The sequence below is a fragment of the Phalacrocorax carbo genome, chromosome 2, assembly GCF_963921805.1.
Source record: "Phalacrocorax carbo chromosome 2, bPhaCar2.1, whole genome shotgun sequence".
Classification (NCBI taxonomy): domain Eukaryota; kingdom Metazoa; phylum Chordata; class Aves; order Suliformes; family Phalacrocoracidae; genus Phalacrocorax; species Phalacrocorax carbo.
Genome location: NC_087514.1, coordinates 26,648,696 through 26,663,584, shown reverse-complemented (window position 1 = coordinate 26,663,584; position 14,889 = coordinate 26,648,696). Strand labels below are relative to the sequence as shown.

General features: G+C 39.3%; 2 protein-coding genes across 4 annotated transcripts in view; both read right to left on the bottom strand.

Annotated features, from left to right (window-relative positions):
• Positions 1–14,889, bottom strand: part of RAD54B (RAD54 homolog B) — a 63,936-nt gene that overhangs the window by 30,041 nt on the left and 19,006 nt on the right. Inside the window, exon 1 of one of the 3 annotated variants that reach the window (XM_064442403.1) lies at positions 10,449–10,621. The exons of the other annotated variants lie outside the window; for them this stretch is intronic. The gene's annotated coding sequence lies outside the window, so the exon portion shown is untranslated. Of the gene's footprint in view, positions 1–10,448; positions 10,622–14,889 lie in introns of those variants that run through there. 3 annotated transcript variants of the gene reach the window in all.
• The window catches only part of FSBP (fibrinogen silencer binding protein), a 6,027-nt gene continuing 2,746 nt past the window's right edge, over positions 11,609–14,889 (bottom strand). Inside the window, exon 2 of the mRNA XM_064442407.1 lies at positions 11,609–13,112. Within this exon, the coding sequence (XP_064298477.1) occupies positions 12,587–13,112 (526 nt within the window). The 3' untranslated portion in view covers positions 11,609–12,586. The remainder of the gene's footprint in view (positions 13,113–14,889) is intronic.

The window sequence follows — 14,889 nt, the reverse complement described above, 5'->3', positions numbered from 1 at the left end:
AAATATGTAATAACTCTTCTCACAGCACTTCTGAGACTTTTATGAGGAGCATAACCAGCAAGAGTTGAGCTGAATTGCCTTAAAACCAGAGGAATCAATGGCAGCTGGGATTACATCTCAGAGTCGCTTGATTACAACCCAGTGCTTTGTACTACTCTTTCAAACACAAAATGTATATGTAATTAATCTCACACATATCAGCATCGTTAAAAACTCCCCTAAAGACTGATACTTCAAGCAGGAATATTTTCTTTGAAAAACACGTTTTACATCCAAAATTATTTTTAAACAAAAATGCAAATGATCCAAATTTTTTTTGATTGCCAAAGTCATATATGCATATCTTTCATCTGAAGCGCCCACCAAACTAGCCTCTAGATTGCTGAACATGCACTACTATGGGGATCTCCATTAGTAGATCTTAGTTTACTTGTCAGGCCTTCACAAATCCACAGGACGTCTTCCATGCAAGCTGTCTCGGTTTAAGCACACGTATTCACATACATACATAATGTCCATAAAAACTTTCAGTGAATGAAAAATCACTGTTTATGAGAACAAAAAATCACAGATTAATACAGTTTCCATCACAATAAACTATTATTCCTTGTAGAGGCTCTAATAACTCAGTACTCTGGAGAATCTAAAAATATGGAGAGAAGATAGTGCTTCTTTTTTCTTTCGGCTGGGGTAAAACTTTTTCCATTCCTGAAAGCTAAAAGCTCTTGGAAATAAAGGGAGTTTTCACATTCTCTGCAGCTTAATTTCCTGAGGATTACACACTGGACATGCTCTAACTGAGGCTGAGAATAGCTTTCTCTGTAGTCACAGCTCTCATTGCTCAGACCAAAGCTGAGTCTCTTCCAAGCACACCAGCAGGGAATTTCTCCTGGTCCCTCTCCTTTGGAGACATCATCTCCACTCCTGACACCAACCAGGGAAAGATGGCAGAGGGGACAAGGACCAGCTACAAGGAAGAGCAATTTAGGAGAATAAGCCTGAAAAGAAAGACTACCGCTAGAAAGGAAGTCTGATGTTAAACTGGTAGAAAACTGACAATGGGGTAGAAGACCGTAAGCCAGAGATGGAATCAGAGCACGCCAGGGAAAGGCTAGAAACAAAGCAGGGAGTAAGAAGAGTAGGAAGGCAACAGATTATTTTAGGAGGGATGGGGAAAATAACCAGGGCAGACTGGGACTGGAGTCCAGTATAAGAGTCAAGCAGCGTAGAGAGAGCTGGGATTTTCTGAGCAGGAACTGGGGCAAGAAAACTTACTGCCCCTCATCTCTGTCCCTCAAAATTCAAGATTTGCTAAAAAACATATGGCTGGAAGCCATCAAGGGAAGACCTGAGTGGAAGAAATGAGAACAGGAGCTGATTAGAGGGTGACAGGAAAAATAAAGTGAGGAGTGACAGTGGAAGAAATCAGCTAAGGGCAACATGGCACTGCAACATAAACGATGTCAAGTGGTGAGCCCAGAAGGGCACTCAGAGCAACCCAACCTCCTTGTAAACAGGACCCACTCCTCTTCCCCCACCCTTCTAGTTTAACTTTTTTCCCTAATTTGAATTTTAAGACTACCAAGGTAGTCAACATAAAACAACTATAATTTTACAGAACAGGATTCAGCAGCTTCTCTCCACATGGATAGGGCTGGGGGAGGAGAGCAAGGGGAGATTTAGGTGCAACATAAGAGATGGAGGCAATTAACTTGTTGAACTGTATCCATTTGACTGATCATCCCCTGCAAGACAAACCCAAATCAATTCTGAGTTTAGGACTGGGGGGGGGACGACACCCAGAACTGGGCAAATATTTTCTAATGGACAAGTCAGTGAAGGCAAAGCAGAAGCTAAAGCTTGGATCATTGTATCGTTTTCCCCCCCAAGTCCCTCTGGTACTTTCTGCTCATCAACCTGAAAAATTTTCAGTCTTTCAGTTTCGTTACTGTCGTCAAACGTGTACAAGACTCACTGGTCAGAACACTGCATACCACTATATTAATGGTCTACACCGACTTCAGCGACCTCCTAATGCAGTCATTCACTTTATTATCCCAAAGGGTAAAGATAAGAGTTTCAACCTTGCCTGTCTTACACAGATGAAAACATTGAATTATATGGAATAATCTGTTCAGAAATGTTAATTTGCTCTAAAAGCCAAAAGATTAACATCTACAACCCCATGGTACAAAACTACGTCACACCCCTACCCCATCCCCCAAATCCCAGCTTCCACTAAGTGAATAGTTTTAAGGCTGTGAAGTCAAGCAAAGTTTGGAGATGTCAAAAATACGCTTGTTCCAGCGACTTGATCTGCCCCATTGTGCGTATGCATTAATGATAAAGTCTTTACAGAAAACATGCTGCACTACATTGCCGCAGGACCTCCTGATCATTCAGTGCAGAGAACCAAACCGCTCAGGAGCAGCAGGAGAAAAGAGGCTGCTGCTGCCTACGCGGTCCCTCAGCTGCTTTGATGCAAACTGCAAAAGGTGTGTGACGAAGGAGGCCAAGACTGCAAGGACAGAAAGTCCCCTCTGGTGGTTAGATAAGCTGAACAGTGCCTCAGAGAACTGGATTTTATTTGCATGTCTTCTGGAGTTCCTCTGGGGCGTAAGGAAAGCCATTTAACCACAACTTTTCTGCAGTAAACATTTGTCTGAGCACCTGACTTGTGATTCGCTCCCATTTGTAGTAATAGTGAACACTCACGAGTGCAAATGGAAGTTGTGGTTTGAGAAGATTAACTGTACAGTATACTAAAGCACTGGGATAACGCAGCCCTAGCTGATTCAGTCTGCACCTCCAGTAATAACAGGGCTTTTTGTTTTTATTCTCTGTGCCTCAACTCCTGCATTATCTCCTAGAAAGAGATTATACCAGCCTCTTATCTCACAAGGATGTTGTGAAATGTAATTACATCTATGAAGCACTCAGATACTATCATGATGGGCACCAGAGAAAAAAAAAACATTAGCTCATTAATTCAAAATAGTTTGAACAGTGTGCTGAAAACAAGGCCTAAGTCTCTAACTGAACAAAGAGGTGGAAAGAAAATACTGAATAGTGGCTCACTAAGTGGACTCAGTCCATTCTATGAACTCAAATTGCCAAGGAAGCCTACTAAAATATAATCTCTACTCATGTAATTAATGACTATACCCAACAGCATCACAAGGCTGGAATCAGGTTGTACATATTTGCAAGTTTTTGGGTACTTGAGTTTGTAACCTTGATTTTTTTTTTCCAACAGGAACCTTCTATATACAATAATAGAGATGGCAGATGTGCTTAATTTGAACAAGTAGGAATAATCCTCTCAGCACCGTTTAACAATACATTTACCTCCTAAGGGTATCAACTGCAGAGAAGGGAAGATGGAGAGCATATACTTTCAAAATTATAGCTCCATGGTAGAAAACTATTCTTCCTAAACCTCTCAACTGTCTAAAAATCCAACTGACTCCAGCTTTCACTGTAAAAATTTAATGAACTAAGCTGAAAGCTTCTGTCAAGCCCACAGAAATAGATGTGCAAGTCCTATTATCAAAGGAAAAAGCAGCATCATTGAGAATTCTGAAAGGCTGCAGGCATCATTCAGTGCATTGAGCCAGATCAGCTCAGTAAAACATTGGAACCAGTCAAATGCCATCCAAGTTTACTGTTTACTAGACTTCTTAATGTTGCCATCCACACCGAAAGTTGTTCTGCTTGTCAAGCAAAGGCTCTTCTACTTAAAAAAAAATGCAAAAGACATGTCAGAAAGCAATATCTATACTTGGGTTCTGTAAATTCTGAATGTTATTGCAAAAAGTGCTAGTCTAAATGGGATATAAGCGGGAAAATTCCAAATATTTAAATCACAAAAAAATCCAAATTACTAAGAAATAGTTGTTAGACTATTACACAGTCACAGACTGATTGTAGCCATCTCAAAAAGCAGACAATTTTTGAAGCAGCTTGCAGAGATGTATGCATCCTTTTGTGTTTAAATGTTAATGGAAAGTACACAGCTAAATCTATACGTGGTACTCTGAAAATATATAGTTTGGCATTCTCTTAAGCATTTGCTATTACTTCTACTGGTTTTTATTAAAAATAAAACTATACTTCTGTGCTGTACAAAATCTCTGTTCCTAAAATGCAAAGACTTTTAGATCTGCAACAAAAAGCAAGCAGGCAGAAAGGGATTTATTAAGATTACGTATCCTTCGTATTAACATCTGTTTTAGCACATATCAGAAGGAAAAGCATTTTTAATGTACTGTTTGTGTTTGCTAATGGCTGTCTTTGATTTCCCCAGATTATAATAAAGAGTCCTTAAAATAAAAATAATCAATAAAACTTATGCCCACTGTCATAAGTAAGAAACACAATATATCCCTGTCCTAAATTATTTAAACAGGACTGTTTAAAATTTATGACATTACCCTGGAAAGAGGCACACAAAGGATGAGTCATTTTTTTGAGAATTTTCATGTGTTACGCAGCCATGATTACTTGCAGAGTGGCTGATGAAATATTTGGAAAGGGAAAGAGTAATCTTTCCAAATCAAGTTACATAATTTTGATGTACATAAATGTAATCCATTCAGCAGTCCAAGCAGAAAAAGAATATTTATGGCTTAAGCACAATAACCTAGAACTCCAGTTGTAATTCTTACTAGGAAAGCAAAACTGGAACAGGGAAGATGAGGGAGAATGGAAGAGGAGAAATGCATCCTTGTGGAGGTAAGCGATGCTTACTGTGCTGTCTTTGCTGGTTCTGGATGCAAGAAAATTTAATACAACTTAAATGGCACAGAAATTCCAATGCAAATTAATAAGATTATTCCATGCAGGGAGCCGTAAATTCAGGATACTTTTAACAGAGTCTACTTTGTATCAACCCTGCCTATTTTTGCTCCTGAGCTGACCACTTATATAAGGAAATGCTAGCAAAAATGGAGATGTGGCAGCTTTCCATCTGTAGACTGGGTCCACTTGCTATTCCCAAGGGACTGCTTTGACGTCACTTGAAAGCCTCTGCAGCACACGCAGCTCTTCTTACCAACTTACTGCATGCATATCTCATTGGGTATGTGTGTGTGTGTGTACCTACGTATGTACATGTGCATACTCATCAGAGAAGGATGAGATTTTTAAAAAGATCAAATTTATCTCTGCTATATTTCAGCTGAAAACAATCTTTACAGATGCCCACTATATCTTCAGAGCTAAAGTATGTGAAATTCTCAAAACATATTTAACTTCTGGACTGTTGAAAAACACCTTTAGTACTGTCTTGGAAGTTGACTTAGGAATCGTATGTTTTCAAAACTCAACTACCGCAAATCAGCTGAGACAGCTATATAACAAAACCTCTTCAGAAAGGAACAAAATTTGTACAGCAGAAATAATTATACCAACAATGGCTAAATTCCCTAAGCAAGCTTAATTCAGCCCTCACCCATGCACACACTATGCAGTACTCTGAATCACAGAGCTAGCAGCCATATCTTCCAGGCTATTGCTAGTCTTGAACTTTTCGCAGAACAGCTGGGCCATTACCTATCCAGCTGTATAATCCAAGAGCTTTGAAATCCTTACCGTCCTGAAAGAAGGGCAGTTGTGCTCAAGATCTTTGCTGTCATCTCTCACCCTCTCTGGATCTAAACAAAGTGGCTTCCCCACTGAGGCTGTCTGGCCTGCTAGTGTCAAAACTGGGGACATATTTTCTTGCCTTCATTCAAGGTGTTCATAGCTGAGAAATCACTCTTCTCCTCTCAACAGTGCAATTCGCCCAGGTTGGACAGACTCTCCTAGGATTCAGTTAGGGACTGTATCTGAAGTATAGCAAACTTGTACTGAAAATGACAACGTCTGTGTTCGCCAACACCTTATCAATTAGACAAATTTGAGTGAGGTTTTAATGGCCAAAGACCAGCTTGGTGACAAATTTCAAATGCTTTTTCAAAAGCACAGAGAAACTAGAACACTACAAAGGGAAGATCACAAAAATTCAGTACATCTAAACCAGCATATTCTCCCCTCGACCTGGTAAATGGAAAAAAGCTGAGCTACTTCAAAAAGACATAAACAAACACAAATATATATCTAGAATACACACATTACAGCCTGAGAGGCGGCAACCCAGCATAAAGTGGCTCGGCCAAACTGATAGTTGGTGCTACCAATGTCACCTGGAAGTCCATTGTGATGTACAACCTACTGCCAAAGGTTCCTTACAATGCAAAACAATGTAAACATCACCTGGGTGAAACTTGCAGAGTTGATAAGAAAAATTATGGGGTTTGGCTTACATGTGCACCCCTAAGTGAATGCCATATTATGACAGAGGATGTATCCACAATAATTGTAATGTTATACATACCCAATTTTACTTCTGTATTTCTGGTACATGCCACACAAACATTTCTCGAGTTCACAGAATGGTATTCTTAACAGTATCGACAAGCGGGCTAAGTAAAATTTACCTGCAGAGTGCTGCAGAGTTATGATAAATTACTTTCTTTCACATGCCACGTTCAGTGATTAAAAATAGATACGACTCCAGACTACTGCAAAAGGTTTTATCTGATACAATAGAGGAAACAAATAAGGTAGTAACTAACCACGGGCAGCCCAAAGCCCCTCCTTCCCATCCCCAAACTACATAAATATTTTGTCCTATTGTTTCACTGTTAAAGTAAAAAAAAAAAGAAGGTAACTTATTGATTTCCTTATTTCAGGCATCCAGAAAATTCTGAGCTTTAAAAGCAGACATTTTTGAGAAAGCATTAGCAATATAGACACGGATCATAGGAAAGCATACCAACTAAGCAAATGGCGACACACAGAATACTGTAAACGAAATGACTGAGCCTTAATCAAAACTGAGTCCTGACATCAACTGAGTATGGCAGGACACCATAATCCACCAGAATTATTATTTAGCTGACATTTATGTTAAATTTTGCTAATTATTGGGATTATGCTAACTACAGATGAAAACTGAGAGCCAACAGGAAATGGCCAGGAAACAATTACTTTCTACATGCATACATAAAATACAAAGAATTAAGTAGGATTTTTCAAGTCTGCAGTTTAGCTAAACAGCAAATAGAAGTCACAAATCATGTGGAGTAACTGATGATTAAGTATTCAATGAAAATTATATTCTTCTATTATTCTATTATTCTTCTATTCTTCTTCTAGGACAAAATACTGTGAAATCCCAAAGCATCGAAGAAAGGCAGGGGCAGCGGGGAATGGCAATGACTACAGAGGGCTGAACTTCCCCTGCGTTCTCTGACCTTTATCCACCCCCTCTTACACACAAATCACAAGCAATGTTTTCAACTACTTTAGCACTGAACAACTGTAGGTTTTACAAGGAAGAATTCACAGAGATTAATTTTGTTAGCTAGTTTTCAGTGAAACTTCAGGAAATTTTATCTTTCCTATGGAGGAAATTTTGCCCAGACTAACTGAATGCCATTTAAGAGCAACCATCACTACCCAGGCAACTTGGCTGACATCAAGGCGAACGCTTTCATTTTTAGTAGATAAAACACAGAAATATAGTCACAGAATGACTGAAATTTAGTCATGTGTTACACACCCAGCTAACAGACTATTATTTTAACTACCGTAAACAGCACGCCTTTTTTTTTTTTATTCTAAGACTTACACAATGAGATCTTTCAAATTATTTAAGACATGGATATTTAAAAACAGAATAAAAGCATGACTTGTTAGGAATACACACTGAGAAACTACATTTCATGTATTTTAAAACCTTGAAGAATGCTAAAAGGCATTCTTTTTAAAGGCTTCTCTTTATTTTCATGTGCAAAATAGGAAAGTAATCAACATGAGAGGAAAACAACACTTTATCATCTTCATGACTAACCTTTTCATGATTTTACCAAAGTTAAAATTCAAATAGAGCCATCCTAAAGCACTTTAAAATAAGATACAAGAAATTTTAAAAGACAGCTCAGCCAGCCAGCCTGGGTACCGCAATTCCCCATTTGCTTCTCCCACTTTGAAACAACTGTCTCATAATTATAAGCAACTTAATAGCTTTGCCTATTGGAAATCCAGTGGACACAAAGTCTGCCCAAAGATGATCATATGCAAGCTTTAGTCTATGCAAAAAAATCTCAAGCCAGAAAATGTGTAAAAATATAAATGAAATAAAGGAATTGGGGCTAGTGAGTGGAGGATGTTAGAAAACAGGAGTATGACAAGCAAGATTAGCTGTAAGTAATCTCTCCTGGTCTCGGAGTACACCTCCCTCCTGCCATTTTTACCTGGTCAGAATTCTGATCTAAGGCAAGCACATCAACCGAGACGATTCCACAGGAGTCGAAAGCTTACAGGGGAAAGCAGGGAGGGTCAAAAAAAGCAAGATAATTAGGGAGCAGCCGACAAAATTACAGACTGATCATTAGACAATTACTCAGATAGATGAAGTTACACAAGATGCTATCACAATTATTACAAAGTTATCACAGTTACAGGTTTTTTTACTCTAATTCTAAACATAAGTCCATTAGATGTTGGGAATTAAATTACTCCTGAAGCCTGTTTATTTTCAGTTATCTTAGTAGAAGGACATGAACATATGGTAGAAATTTGTCCTTGCCTAAAATTACTCTGCTTGTACTACGTACATTATAAACATGCAGACAGGGAATGGCACTGCCAGATGTAGTGAAGGGAGTAAGAGGGTAAGAACAGGGATGAAGAAGGGAAAGGCTTCCTACCACCACTTTCACACATGCTAACAAAATACCATTTGCTGGAACAGTAAAAATTCACAGAACTTTAAGGTCCAGAAGGACTAGCCGCAGCTGTGTTGCATGTACCCACATTAGGAATACATATTAAAAAACCAGGAACAGGCACCGAGAAGTGAGAAACCTGACTCAGAGAGATAACCTGATACTGTAAAGCAGATGTGGGGTGAGAAAGAAATGCAGATCCACCAGCATGGAGAGGTATAACATATAGTCAGCACCATATTGCACTGACAGAGCAATATAGTGTCATGAAGGAGGAAACATTTCTGTAGTGAAAGGAGATAAATGTCATGTCACTGGTATAGAAACAAGCGAGCTCCACAGGGACTCAAGAGATTTCTCCCCCCACCGCCAGCTCCCCCAAAAACCAAAAGAAACACAAGCAAGAACAAAGGAAATGAGAAGCATGAGAGATCTCTGAACTAGAGGTGCTGCCTCCAGATAAGAATGAAAGGCCTTCCAGTAAGAAATGAGACAAAGACATAACAGCCTAACACAGGAAAATGCTGATTATAGGGAGACAGCTCTGACCAGGCCAGTGGATTTTATTATTTTACTTATTTGCATCCTTCCCCTTCCAATACCAAGAACAGAAGGGAGATTTCGCTCTACCTGGAGTCCTATTTTTGCATCTACTTTGTCCTTCAGTTCAGAAAGGACTGCAAGCTTTCAAAGACTGGAAATTCCTCTGATTCTAGTCCTCAAAATAAAAATACCATACCAATAGAAAACCTGGAGGTCACCTCTTCATCTAGCTCAAGGAGAATGGAGAATTCAACAGAAAATATTCTAAAGTCTCTAGAGCATTTTGGTGGCCAACATAAGAGTAGCTATAATTCAAAACCACTGCAAGATGATGAGCTGTATGAGAATTATTTTCTGAACTATTAAAAACATGTTCATTTGCATAATATGTAAAGATGGAAACAACAAACAGAAATTAATTCCTTACCACTGGAAACCAGAATTCTGATTTTCAACTGAAAGGATAAGATGAGGCATTTCCAAATTAAGATGAGCGCAGAGAATTTAGTGCTGTTTCTCTTTTCTGAGAAGCAGCGTTTCAGATGGCAACGTAGAACAAGTAAAATCCTTATTTATTTATTTATTAAGGCCAATATTTTGACTTTTGTAAATTCAGGGAAGTGCGTATCTCATTGAAGTGCTCCCAGCTATACAAAAACAGATTGACGTCCTTGAACTGAAAAATGCAGCATAAAGCCAAGGACTGTACAGCGACAGAGGCCACTTATTCAGGCATCATCATTTTCAGCACACACACAAAAATACTCAACAGAACAAATGCTTACAGTGCTCTCTTCTCTAGAAAACAACTGGACGAGGAAAAATATTGGGGAACTCCATACTGACAACATCTGTTTTCACTGTCTGTATTTTCGCTCAGTTTGTAAACAGAAGACTTGCTTCCTCTACCCTTTCTACTTGTAACCTGTTAAAGTTATCCTGGGCACCAACAGTCAAGATTTCTCTCATATCACTATCATAAAATTTTAACTACAATTCTTTTAAAGCTGCACTAGTCCCTCAGTTAAACCTACATGCTTCCAGCTTTCAGTTTTTAATAAGCATTTATCCCTGTGGCTACAAAGGCAACCTGATTCACTCAGAAGACCGACAAGGAGGTGTGAGGCTTACCTCATTCAGAGCCTACTGACACAGATCAATGACCCATGCTCGCACGCTGAGGTTCTGCAGAAATGGAGAAAGAAGCAAATTTGGGAAAACAGTGGTGACAGGAGCGACAGTTACAAGCAGCTGCAGGAAGAAATATTCTCCTTTGTATTGCTTTTGTTCCTGTTGTTGGGGCCCTCTGAGACGGGAGGCACAGGAGGAATTACACCTCCTGTGTTCTCTCCTTGTCCTTGATGCTGTGCTTCATTTCCTTTTCTTGTGCTAAAGGTTAGAGGAAGGAGAAAGTATTGTTGCAGGGAATAAGGAGCCAGAGGTCTAAGGCAGTTGTGGATCCATTCATAACAGGCAGGAGACAAAGAATTACAAAGAAATGAATCATATACTGGTTTGGGTTGGAAGAGACCTTAAAGACCATCTAGTTCCAACCCCCCTGCCATGGGCAGGGACACCTTCCACTAAGACCAGGTTGCTCAAAGCCCCATCCAGCCTGATCTTGGAACACTTCCAGGGATGAAGCACCCCCAATTTCTTTGGGCAACCTGTTCCAGTGCCTCACCACCCTCATAGTGCAAAATTTTTTCCGTAAACCTACCCACTTTCAGGTTAAGGCCATTACCCTTCATCCTATCTCTATAGGCACTTGTAAAAAGTCCCTCTCCAGCTTTCTTGTAGGCCCCCTTCAGATACTGGAAGGCTGCTGTAACGTCTCCCCAGAACTTTCTCTTCTCCATGCTGAACAACCCCAATTCTCTCAGCCTGTCTTCACAGGAGAGGTGCTCCAGCCCTCGGATAATCTTCACGGCCCTCCTCTGGACTCACTCCAACAGGTCCACGTCCTTCTTACGCCGGGGGCCACAGGGCTGGATGCAGTACTCCAGGTGGGGTCTCACAAGAGTGGAGTAGAGGGTGAGAATCACCGCCCTCGACCTGCTGGCCATGCTGCTTTTGATGCAGCCCAGGATACAGCTGGCCACCTGGGCTGTGAGTGCACATTGCTGACTCATGGTGAGCTTCGCATCAGCCAACGCCCCAAATCCTCCTCCTCAGGGCTGCTTTCAAAAATCATCTGGGGCTTGTGCTTTCCATGTATTTTTCTTCCAGTTATGAACGTTGATCGTAACTGCAGAGGAAACGGCTGCTACGAGGACAGACAGAAGAATCAATTTCTTTTTCATTTTGGGCATTTTATTTGAAACTAATTGAAAGACCAGAACAGCAGCATTTATAAAAGGTACCCAGAATAACAAAGAATCTTCTGTTGATTTCAAGTCACATGTTACTTACATACAGAAACTATTTCATTTTGGTAGCTTATAGTCATAGTGATACTGATCAAAGGCACCTGCAACTGCCTTGGTTGCACATGCACTGTAGTAATTATGCATGCAAATGAGGAAATTAGAGACATTTTTGTGGTTGATCACCAGTATAATTACTATAACTGAATATATGATCATGGTAACTGTACACACAAATTACACATGCATGCAGTTTTAAAAACCAAGTGTTGCATTCATTGTCTCTATTTTTATAACATCCTATGGAAACACTCTTCCACTGGAAACAATAAAAAGTATTAACCTTTTAAAAGGTGTACATTTATTCAACTGTCTACTGAACATTAAAAAAATATAACAATTCAGTAATTGTGTCTTCCAACCTATCAGCAAAATCTCACCACTGTCATAAGATTTACCAACTTGAAAAGAATAAGACATTTAAACATAGCCTCTTATTCCTCCTTTTTATATGTATTTATTAACATGTAACTTCAATAGGACATTAAAGGATAGGCAATTATTTGAAAAAATAATGCATACGATCAAAATTTTTAAAAAGCTGAGCCATTAGCTCATCACAACTCTAATAGAGATGAGTGGAAATATTTTAAAAGTTTGGATTTTTATCAGCCTAAACACTTAAATACACAGGATTTGATTATTCTTCAGACCAGAAGAGCTGGCGCACCCAAATCCATACAGGTATTTTTCTAAGGTACATCAACAACAACATGGAAAATATGCTTTCATCTCTTAAGCCCAGATTTTGATCCATCCATATTAACATAAGGAACAATTTTGCTAGGGCAAAAGCATTTTTTATTAAGTATTTCAAAGAATATGACAGAAGTAATAAAATATTTAGATACTGCTGTATTCTGGCAGATCACGGCGTAGTCGTATTGCCTTCAGCTTCTCTACTTTGATTTTTGTTCGCAACAGTTCTTCTTCCAGTTGCTGCTTTCTTTTCAAACCATCCCTTTTTTCTTGGACATAAAGACCAATTTTTCTTTGATTTTCTAGTATTATTTGATGCTCTTCTTTCAGCATTTGTAACATCTGTGGGTCATACCCACACATTGGTCTAAAGCGTTCTCCAACCTCAAGCCTAAAAAACTCATCTCTTCTTGGTACAGGAGAGGGAGACATCATCACTCTCATATCAACTGAAGACACTGACGTTGAAGGAGACCTTTCCATAATATGCACCAGCTGGTGTTCTTCTTCTTGTTCTAAGTTCTCATTTTGCTGTGAGTCTATAATCAAAGAAGGAGGAGGTTTGACATCGTCTTCCGATTGCAACTCCATCATGACTGTCGCGGGATGGTGATCCAACATTGCCTGTGGTGAACTGGTACCAGCAATTGTTTCTTTATTGATACTAGCACTAGAACACACAAAATCATATTTAAATAATCCATTAAAAACGATTTTTAAAAGGTTTACCTCTAACCAAAGCTTCATTTGAAATACTACTCTGCTATCTATGCTTGGGAGCCTAGTTCCTTACATGGAACATCACCTCTACCCCTCCTTCTTTCCACCACACATATACAGCCCTGTCTTGCTCAGGTTCTATCATTATAAAGGCAGTATAGCCAACAAAGAACTATCCCAGTAGGCCCTCCTTCTGACACTGAAGAAGCAAGAAGGGCTATTAGTGACAAATGGGAATAAAAACAAAGCAGCAGCAAGTGACAGAGGAAAGAGTGTATGTAAAATATAACGTGATTTTAAAAGGGCTTAAATTTAGATTGAGCAGACTGTGGCAGAAACATTTCCATCTCCCAAACTTACTCATCTCCTTCTGTTATGTGTTCCCTGTTTCTGATTCATGCATCCAAGTATTTGTTTGGGGGTGGTTTTTTTGTTTGTCTTTCGTTTGGGTTTTTTTCTTTTTTTTAATGTAAAACAATCACTCAATAAAACTACACAAAGAGCCTTGTGAGAAGAAACCAGAGCCCAAATGATGACCCTGCCAGTAGATTAGGGAATCAAGCTAATCCTTGCTCCTCCTCTTTGAATTGATGATCTCAAGATTCTTCTGAAGCTTCACGAGAACACACAGAAATGCTTCCATTAAGAACAACGTATAGTTCTGTGCATTTGTTTTCAAAAGCACAACACCCACTTGACTCATCTGTCTTTGTGTAAACCCCTGAGTCAGCAGCACCTCAAATAATGATTTGACATTACATTGGCTTTGATGATAATAATGGCTCAAGCTGTTCCTGCCTACTTCTCTACCATCAGCTGTGTTTGAAACCCTACACTTCTGCACATCACTCCTTTATTCAGGTTATGTTTTTTAAGCCAGATCAGCTGCTTCATCTATTTTATAGTACAGATCTACGAAGAATACTTTCAGCATGACTAAGAAGGCCAATATAGTGTAATATCGGGACAGGAATATAGTAACCTGGTACCGATACCGAAAACAGTGCATCATCATGGCCATGACTGTCTAAAAGAGAGCTTGTAACTGGCGGTTTGCAGCTGAGACATTCCTCAAGCCTTGAAGAACCGAGCTGCCGCTAGCAGCTACAGGCAGCGAGTGGATCCATGATTAATGTAACATTCATGGATGCTCCACAACCCTCAAGAACTGGAGTTGCTGTCTATTCAATTGGGGGGGGGGGAGGGGTGTGAGAGGTGGTTTGTTTACATATTTTAAACTCCTTGTGAGCCCTACAATCCACAAATTGAGAAACACTATCTGATTATTAAAACACTGTCCTGGTTAGCAGCACATGCGGGTTCAGATTCCCAGAAGCAAAGGAGAAATTTAATTTGTACGTCCTACTTCTCACGTAAATGCACTAACTCCTTAATCAAAAGGTGGCACGATCATCTCTTCTGCATCTCCCATGGTCTTCAAAACTCTTGATTTAAAAGAAAAAAGCAATCATGGCTGCAATTTCCAAAGGACCGTGATCTAGTCTGCCGTCCATCAACATGAAAGTGCAATTTGTAGAATAAATGCATGAAAGCTTCTCAATACTCAATTATAAAAATGTTCAACAGGGTCGGAGAAAGAGAAAAAGAGAAAAAGAGAAAAAAAGAGAAAAAGAGAAAAAGAGAAAAAGAGAAAAAGAGAAAAAGAGAAAAAGAGAAAAAGAGAAAAAGAGAAAAAGAGAAAAAGAGAAAAAGAGAAAAAGAGAAAA